Raw genomic sequence first — 9,503 nt, 5'->3', positions numbered from 1 at the left:
TTTAAAAAACACTTAGGACTGAAAAAGACATGATTTTAAGCATGCAATAAGTGTCAAAAAGTGATAACTCCAAAGAAAACAGTCTGAAAAACCCAGATTTACTGAAGTAGGCCAGGCCTAATCTTGCTTTATGAACCACCCATCTGTTACCGTTCCGTATGAAGCATGAAGGAGCAACAGGTTGGAAGCTTTCTGGGTGCTGATTTCTGAACAGCGAAGTTCAAAAAGTCTCGGGACGTGCATGAGTTTTGTCTTGGTTAAAAACATGCGCACGAAGAATTGTGCAAAGCTGCTGACAAACTATAATAAACACAACGACACACTGGGATCATTAGATAAAATCACCATTTATTAAAAAAATACAACCAATCATGTCACAGTCGTGGTGTTCGGTCATTCATTAGAGTTGAACACAGGAACGAGTGGATGTGTGTGATGTTCCCCCATTCACAGGGCAAACGTGCTCCCAAAAAGATTCACACACACACACACACAAAAAAAAGATAAAGAACAATGTGATTGAGCTCGGCTACCATGAGGATATAAAAATAGATAAGGACATAAGGTTCCTTCTCAAACAGGAAATGAAGGAGATGGACTGAGTCGTCTTTCACACATCGCACTCATTATCCATTCCTCTCGGACGCCCCCCTCCTCCCTCCGTCACATGCTGACATTTTTGGAAAAAAGACAGAATCCGTCAGTGTGAAATGAGGTCAGCGATCGCGACGCTGATGGAAAATCACCTACAGTACCCACCAGACCACGGTCACACACACACGGCCAGCGCATACACTTTCTCTCCGACACTCGCAGTCTCTGAGACACACAGATGTGTTGCTAAAGGGTTGCCATGACAACTCTCTTAAATTCCCAGTCGGTCAGGGCGAGTGTGAGAGTCTGTGTGTGTGTGTGTGTGTGTGTGTGTGTGTGTGTGTGTGGAAAGTGTAATCGAGTGGAGTCATTTAGGGCTCACAGAGAAAGTCATTTTGTTGCAGTAATGTCCATTTTAAAGACAATTTCAGGACTGTGAGCCCCCAAATAAGCCTGCGGCCAGCAGGCTGTGACACTGTGACTAAACAGTCAGGAAACAAGCCGCTCCTCCCATTCATCACCAACACATCACTATCGCTACGTTTCATCATCCTGACGCCGGTCCTCCAGTTTGTCATTTAACAGCACAATCACACTTTATTCGTTTTATGCACTGAGCACTCGTGTGTGCGCGCAGAGTTCACAGCGAGGATCCCCGACAGATTAAACCGATTAGGTGTAATTTAAATGTGAAGCGTGGTGTCATAAATTTTGATTTCAACTCAGATCCAGTGATGGAAGATTTTCATCATAAAAGCATCACAGTGAAGGAAAACGGTTTGATCTACGCTTTCATAAACAAGTAACTAGAAGACACCAAGTGGATATTACAACATGTGTGCCTTAGTTATTTATCGGTACTGAACGCAAGAGTAATGGGTTAGGGCACAGATAAGATCTGCAATACTGCCAAACAAAGAGAAAAGACATTCAAGTCATAATCCTTGAGATTATCAAACCCCATTTTTTAAGTCATTTAAAGGTACAATATGTAAGAATTTGAGTTTAGCCTGCTAACCAGCTAGCCCCAGCCTGTCCTGTATCGTAACACCACTCTGGGCTCCCAGTCAGGACCGCTCACTGCTGCCAACTGTAAGCTGCTGTTAGCTATTTAGCTATGGTGATATGCTGCCCTGCATTTGTTTGAATTCAAAAGGTTCCCAATTCTTACATATTGCACCTTTAAAGTACCGTCTTTTCTGCAATAACCATTCAGTGTGTTTCTATTTGCAATTACCTCTTTATGGAACAGTTTCCCTCATTGGAGGCGGGGTCCGCCAACACTGCACTGGCTTCACATGAATTCATGTTTGTCAGTTTGTAATTTTATTTGATTAATATCAGCTGCACTGTTTACCGTCTTTACTCAAGATGGGAGCTTTATTAAAGGATAAGTTCAATCAAAAATGAAAATTCAGTCATTATCTACTCACATTGATGGAAAGACAAGTGAAGTTTCGTATCTAACCAAACATTTCTGAAGCGTCACAGTAAAACACCATTGTGGCAGTCTTCTAAACAACTGAAGAACATGGGGACTTGTTTTAAAATGTAAAAAAAAAATAAAATCCATACAGCTCATCTGGAGTAATCCAAGCCTTTGGAAGTCCCGAGGTCCAACATTGATTTGAAAAGACGTTATTTAAACCTTTTTTTAAGCTGAAGCCTCCAGTGTAGCTGCGAGGCTAAAATCATTAGCTCACAACTGCACGAGCTCAACTGCACGTGGAGGGTGTAAACACCATCTTTTTTTAGATGAATTTCGGATTTGCAATTTTGGCTTCCAGAGACTTATGGAAGTTATATGGACGTATTATTCCATATGAGCTGTATGGAGCCATTTCAGGTTTTTTTGGTACATTTTAAAATAAGTCCCCATCTACTTCTTTAGGAGAATGCTGCACTGCTGTTTTGCTGTGAAGCTCCAGAAGTGTTTTGCAGACTAAGAAACTTCACCTGACTTTCCATCAGCATGAAGGTGAGTAAATACTGCCTGAATTTTCATTTTTGGCTGAACTTACCCTTTAAATACAGCTCTGAAGCTAGGAGTATATAAACCGTGCAGCTGATATTAATCAGTTAACTTACAAACAGACAAACATGAAATTATTTGAATCCCTGGTGTTTATGCGGGAGAACTTGAAGCCAGAGAAGTAATGGCGGACCCCGCCACGAACAAGCTAAACTACTATATAAAGAGGTCGTTGCAGAGGAAGAACCGGCATGGGGGTGAGTAGATAATGACTGAATTTTCATTTTTGGGTGAACTTTTTTTCTCTTCACAGTTGATCAGCAAACATTTTTTATCAATTATGACTGAAATCTTAAGGATTATAACTATAGAATCAGTTTTAGTCAAAAACAGGATTGTCACTTCTACTATTAAAAATAATCACTCAAGTCAACACCTATTCAAAGACTATGTGACTGGTATACTTGCTGGATAGTATAAAAAAACAAACGTCTCAGAACAGTCACGTTTTGCCAGTAAGGGCAGTGTAAGAGGCTACAAATAGACAGCTTAAGGTCTGATCAGAGGTCAGCAGTCGGCTCCACATCTTCCAGGTCAGTTCAACAACGTACCATGTTAAACATAAAAAAACACACACAATATGGTGATTGCATAGGATGGCCAACAAGGCATAGTAACAACAGACATAGTAGAAATAGCTATGACAGCTGGATAGTTTAGCATCATTAAAGGAAAACTCCACCTTTTAATACTGGCAAACTGTTACATAACAATAACCTGTAGCATTCAGTGCAGTCCAGTAGTTTATCTTCACTGGTTTGATCTGTTTCTATATACCTTAGTGCTTTTCCTACATCTCCCATGATGCTTTTCAACAGCCTTTAAAGAACATTCCTAAAGTGAGTTTAGGAAACAAGCAGCACTCATGAACTGCTTCCGGTTTCTTGATGAATTTCTCTTTACCTGCAAAATTCACCATCTGTCGCTGTTTTGAAAGAGGTTTCAATGTTTAAGGTGGAATCTTCCTTTAATGTTGAAGTTTGGGTACATTTAAAGTTACACTGACAACATCCAACTTCACCATAGCGCCGTTTTGAACTTTTAACACTGACACTGCGCAGACAGAGTGGGTGTCAGCCTCAATCTGATGAGGCGGCTGTGCGGGAAGGTTTTTGCTTCTCCACAGAAGAAGAAGCGCTACTTTTAGAACACATTCAGTGATCTTTGTGTGCTGCTTTCAGGGCAGCGGGAGCACAGATAATAACATCCACTCTGCCAACTGATGTCCCAGGAAAACATTCAGTAGAGAGAGAAAATAAATTCATTTTCATCATAAGATTGTGTACAGTTTGTGATGTGTGGTTGGGCGGCCAGTCGCAATGTTGGTTTAAATTCACTGCTTTCCTCCTTTTTTCTGGTCAAACTGAGAGTTCATGTCTCGATATAGATCCTTCAATTATTTTCTTAAGAGTTTTTGGAAATTGGGCCATTGATCAACTTCAGCAGTCTTGGCTGTGTTTGCATCCAAATTCAAGCGACTAGAAATTAAATTTTGAAATGTTGCACAAAAAAAACAAACAAACAAAAAAAACAATATATGAATTAGGTGCGTTGCCATCAGCTGGCTTGGAGCAAAAACAACCAGGCTGTGCAAAGTGCAGTTTCATCAGAAGTTAGAGGTATTAGGCTACGTTATGCATGGTTATTGGAGTAGAAGAAGAAGAGGTGGATATATATGAAACAAGCCAGAAACAAGCCATGACAACAGCCAATAAACCTCAAAGAAGAGGAAGAAGGAGGAGGAGGAGGAGGAAGAGTAAGAAGGAAGGATGAGGAACAAGAAGGAACAAGAAGGAGAAGGAAAAAGAATAAGGAGGAGGAAGAGGAAGAAAAATGAGGAGGAAAGAGAATTGAGGAAGACATTTTCAACAGCTACAGCTTCTCTTTGTCCTTCTCTCCCAGTAGAGACAGCTGTTCAGTCGCGTGGATTAAATATTCGCTACTTCAGAATTCATTTGGAAAAGGTGTTTCCATCTCCCATTAAATGTATTAATGAATAATTAACAACAAAAAAGCAAAAAAAAAAACACAAACACATTTTGCATCAACCTTTACTAACGTGCTACTACCTTGACGTGCTACTACCTTGATGGAAACACAGCTGGGTGAGACTGTGCTGGTAGATTATAAGCCTTTGCATATTGGATAAAATGAGCAACTGGGAACATACAGTATGAAGAAGTTGACACGAGTTGATCAATGCTCCAGCCTCCAAAAATCATGTTGTGTCTAATAACAGGGGCTGAAAACTCAGAACAAAAACCCAGCTTGTTTTCCCTGACTGTCCCTCCTCCGTCCTTCAGGCCTGCAGGAGCTTCCTGAGATCCTCGTCCATGCCTCCCGCTCTCAGCTGCTCCAGGCTGTGGTAGCGATGGATGACCTCGTCGGCGGTCACCGCCACCACCCTGACGCCATGGCTGTCCTCGCCGAGCTGGCAGCCGATGGCCGAGCTCACCACCATGTCCAGGCCGCCGTGGAAGCCGCCGGCGTTTCGATGATAATGGCCGGAGAAGACCGCTTTCACCCCTGTGTCAGTGAGAGAGGTGAGAGAGGGCTGAGTTCAGTGCAACGAGGATAAAATCAAGGCTTAACACGATGGAACACAAGAGCTGGAATTTGTTTGTTTAGTGGCCTGATTTCATCGCTGCTTACATCACGGATCTAAACTGGGATACTCTTTGAATAGGCATCCTGCTTTTTAGAGCGCCATGTAATTCACACCACGTCTGACCCCTCTGACCCTCATGTATCCCAAAAAAAGGTTCAGCATGTACAATTACTAACACCTCGCGGCACAAAATGACCAAAATGGGTCCACTAGGACTTAACAGGGTTAGTGATCAACACCTGTGACTCAATGTTTGTTCCATCAGGAGATTTAAGGCTTTAAATAACTCGCCTCACTTTAACAACCTGCTGCTCACTTTCTTGGTTTCTGATACATGGATGTATATTTAGTTATACAGTAGCTCGCATAGCATTAGCATTAACATTAACATGCATGTTATAGTGTTACATTGAATAATTGACTATTTCCTATATCTTATACCATCTACCAGTACTGACTGAAGGAAAGTGAGGCAGGGACGAAAAAAATGAAAAAGAAGATAAATGGAGGATGGAAGGAAGGAAGGAAGGAAGGAAGAGAGAAAATAAAAAAAGAAGTAAAGGTAGGAGAGATGAGACAAAGGAAGGACATAAGGAAGGAGGAAACAAGAAAAAAGGAATTGAAAAGATAATGAAAAAGAGAAAGAACGGATAAATAAGGAAAGAAAGAAAGAAAGAAAGAAAGAAAGAAAGAAAGAAAGAAAGAAAGAAAGAAAGAAAGAAAGACATCGAGGTAGGAGGAAAAAAGAGAAACTAGCAATGAGAGATGAGAGGAAGGAAGGAGAGAAAGATGGAAGGAAGGAGGAAAAGGAGAGAAGGAAATGAAAAGAAAAAGAAAAAGAGAGGGGGAGAAGGAGAAGAAAGGACAGAAAAATGAAAAGGAGAGATGAAAGAAAGAAAGAAAGAAAGAAAGAAAGAAAGAAAGAAAGAAAGAAAGAAAGAAAGAAAGAAAGAAAGAAAGAAACAGACAAAGAATGAAATGAGACAAATGGAAATGTAGGACAGAGGTAAGGGAGAGAAGAAGGAAGAAAAGGAAAGAGAGGAAGACAGTCAGGATGCCTCCACTTGTAGCATATTTTAGTAAACCTGGGGAACTTTCATTAGAGGAGCCACGATTTTCAATTTATTTTCAATTACAAGCGACATCATTAATAGAGCGGTGAGGGTGAGGCCGGGCCCTGCGGCGGTGATGCTGTGTCACTACAGTTGAAATGACTGCACACTTAAAATGGCACGCCGAAACAAGCCCCACTTTGAATGAGGGCTGCAGAATGAGTTGTTTTGCTGTGTGTGAAGGCAGCGTTTTGTCTGACTGTGAATTTGTTTAGCTTGGGGAGAACAAATTTGACTTTCTGGCAAGTTGGTGTCACCCTGGTGCCAAATTTTCACTCAATCTAAGAGTAAACATAAGGTTTACTGGGGTTTGAACTGAAGAAAAATATTTCAATCAGGGGTATGACGATGGTGGTGGTCAGGAGGGGTTTAGGAGTAACTGTGTGTTGCATGTTGAAATTGATTTGATTTGAATTTTTCATTTGATTTTTAAATGAGTTTACAGCAGACTTTTGGCACAGGCGACGAGCTGTTCTATTTTCTATCGGCGTTGTGTTTCCTATAGGGAAAGTCTCGCCGCTTGCCGCCTCATCTCCAGAGAGAAAACCCAGCCAAAAAAAATAATGAAAACTGGCAACAAAAGAGGATAAATTGCAGTCGGCGCATGAGAAAGACATCGGTCTGTCCCAGAAATCTGCACAACAAAGACGAGGAGGATCCATATGAATAAAGAAACCCTCTTATGTATCCACTGCTGATACTACTTCGATGTCAGCGGCGTGTAATCGCCTTGAATCATCAAGTCGGCCACTCAAAACAATCGAACGGCGCCAGCATACAAATGTGACCTAAATTCATATCACCATTCAGAGCTATGTGAGGACAGCAGTTGCACATGCTGGACCATTTAATAATTAATCCGCCATAGATGACAATCGATGATCTAGGCGTGTATGTGTGTGTGCCGGGGCTAAAATCATTTACAATCAGAACCAGCTCGGTGTGAAGCCCACCCTCCTGTGACTTGTGGGCAGCAGCTTATCATTACAGACCGCATATTTCACGCATCTGTTTGTGTAGATGTGTGTCCGGGAATAATAGCCTTTCATGTAACCTTGCCACAGCTAGCGACCTGGCGAGGGTCAACACTGTCTGGTCACAATGTGTGTACATGTGTTTGTATACATGTGTGTCCTTGATGTTGTTTCTAAATTAGGGCCAAAAGGCCACGACTGGCCTCCACGCCTCCAGGCCGAAGCATGTACTCATTATTCAGTACGCCTGCGTGTGTGTGTTCCCTCTACGCCTCAGTGTTTTTATCTGTCCTACGAGGAATCACGCCGCTCGTCGACGATTATTCAGACCCTGCGAACGAAAACAAAGCGAAGAAGCAGCTGAAGTGTGAAAGCAGGGTAAATGTTTGATGTGATCACCTGATGACTCAGTTAGCGACGCCGTTTGTGGAAATGTTGGATGTGTTACAGTATCCACACGAGGGTTGCGACTTCCTCGTCACCTCGGAGAAGATGAGGTGGTGGGAGGAAGACGCCCAGACAGCAGTAGTAAAGAAGTGATAGACAGGAATTAATCTTGTAAACCAATTCAGGAAAAAAAAAATGTCTTTGAAGCTGAAATGATTTTTCTGAACCTCCTCTAGAACCCCCAAAGATGCCGCGATTAATCATGGCGCCATATATAAGTGTGTGGGAGTGTGTAAGCGTGCATATGTGTACATGTGTCAGTGCGTCTGAGTTCTGACGATCCACATCCCACACACACACAGACGCACACACACTGCATGACACCACCACGCAGCAGAAGTGAGCTCCCCATATGTACGTGACATATTTGTGATGCATCCATGAAGCGGCGTTGTGCTGTATGTCTTAGTCAGAGCTTTAAAAATGAAAGAAAGAAGTCGCACAGTGCCGTTAATTTGAGAACAGCTAGAGTAGTGAGCGCTGTCAGATGCAGGGTAAAGGAAAAGTTCAACATTTTGGGAATACACAGTCAATTTCTTGCTTGAGAGTTAGGTGAGTAGATTGATAGAAGAACCAAACAGCCGGTTAGCTTGGAAACAGTATAAAAATACAATTTTCTGGTAAACAAATTTAATATGACCTGTTAATTAGTGAGCATAAGAGGTGCTGGGAGGCAGATTTGTGAAATCTGCACATGCTAGCTGTTTCTCCCTGTTGTGCTAAGATAAGCTAGCCAACTTCCTAATTCTCAAGCAAGAGTAGTTCTTTTAATAAAAAGCTGCAAGAAAGATAATAAATCCTATATTTACATAATATAAAAGAATAAAAATCCATAAAAGTCTTCTTAAACATTACAGGAGACATATTATGCTCATTTCAGGTTCATAATGTTATTTTGGGTTCAGTTTTATCACACTGTCCAGTGCTGCAGGACTGTATTCCCCTGTCTGAAACACTCCAGTCTCTTTAAGGCCCCCTCATGAATAACCAGTCTGCTCTGATTGGTCAGCTCTTAGGCAGGACTACTGATGAGGCGTTTCAGGAGCAGTGTTTTCTGTGGGAGAGAGGAGCGTCTGTTGGCACGGACTTTGGGCTGTCTACCTTTTACATGCACAAGAACCTTTAACATACTGAAGGAAAGAAAAACGACAAAAAGAAAGCACGTAACTACCGTTTACTGCAAAAATAAGTCAAGTATAACATTTAGTGTAAGTGGTAATATGTGGTTATGTGTATGCACACACATCTGCACTTCAGTGGTGTTTCAAAGCTTGTAGCGTTAACACTATTAACTAAATACCAGAGTAACAATTCTATTCCGTTGCAGAGAACAGAGAGATTCATCTCCTAGTTGTCTCCTTTGAAGAAAACGGGGTCTTGGGAGTGTTGCGCTTTGCTAACCTGTCTGATGTCTATCAGGCAGAATGGGGGTCATCACAACAAACTACAGGCTTCTGTTCAATGTCTTGAGTATATATGAGTGGACTAAACCAAAGGACAATTTGTATGTTGTGGAAATGAATCTGCTTATTCCACTGGCTCTTGTGCTGCAAAACCGATTTCATATAAACAATTTTGGCAAAGGCCCCGCCATAACACCCTGACCTGAATTCACTTGAGCACCTCCCTTTCAGACAGGCGTCATTACGCAGGCGTTAGGAGTCAACACACTCCACCTGGGCCCTTGTCTGCTAACAAACACTCTCTGAGAGAAAATATTGTCAGTCTGAGAAAGA

General features: G+C 41.8%; 1 protein-coding gene across 1 annotated transcript in view; it reads right to left on the bottom strand.

Annotated features, from left to right (window-relative positions):
* Positions 1 to 328: 328 nt before the first annotated feature.
* Positions 329 to 9,503, bottom strand: part of cpped1 (calcineurin-like phosphoesterase domain containing 1) — a 39,255-nt gene continuing 30,080 nt past the window's right edge. The window contains exon 6 of the mRNA XM_073489931.1: positions 329 to 5,152. Within this exon, the coding sequence (XP_073346032.1) occupies positions 4,926 to 5,152 (227 nt within the window). The 3' untranslated portion in view covers positions 329 to 4,925. The remainder of the gene's footprint in view (positions 5,153 to 9,503) is intronic.

This window comes from Pagrus major, chromosome 20, assembly GCF_040436345.1.
Source record: "Pagrus major chromosome 20, Pma_NU_1.0".
Lineage (NCBI taxonomy): Eukaryota > Metazoa > Chordata > Actinopteri > Spariformes > Sparidae > Pagrus > Pagrus major.
The sequence above is the reverse complement of the archived record's forward strand: the minus strand, read 5'-3'. Positions and strand labels throughout refer to the sequence as shown.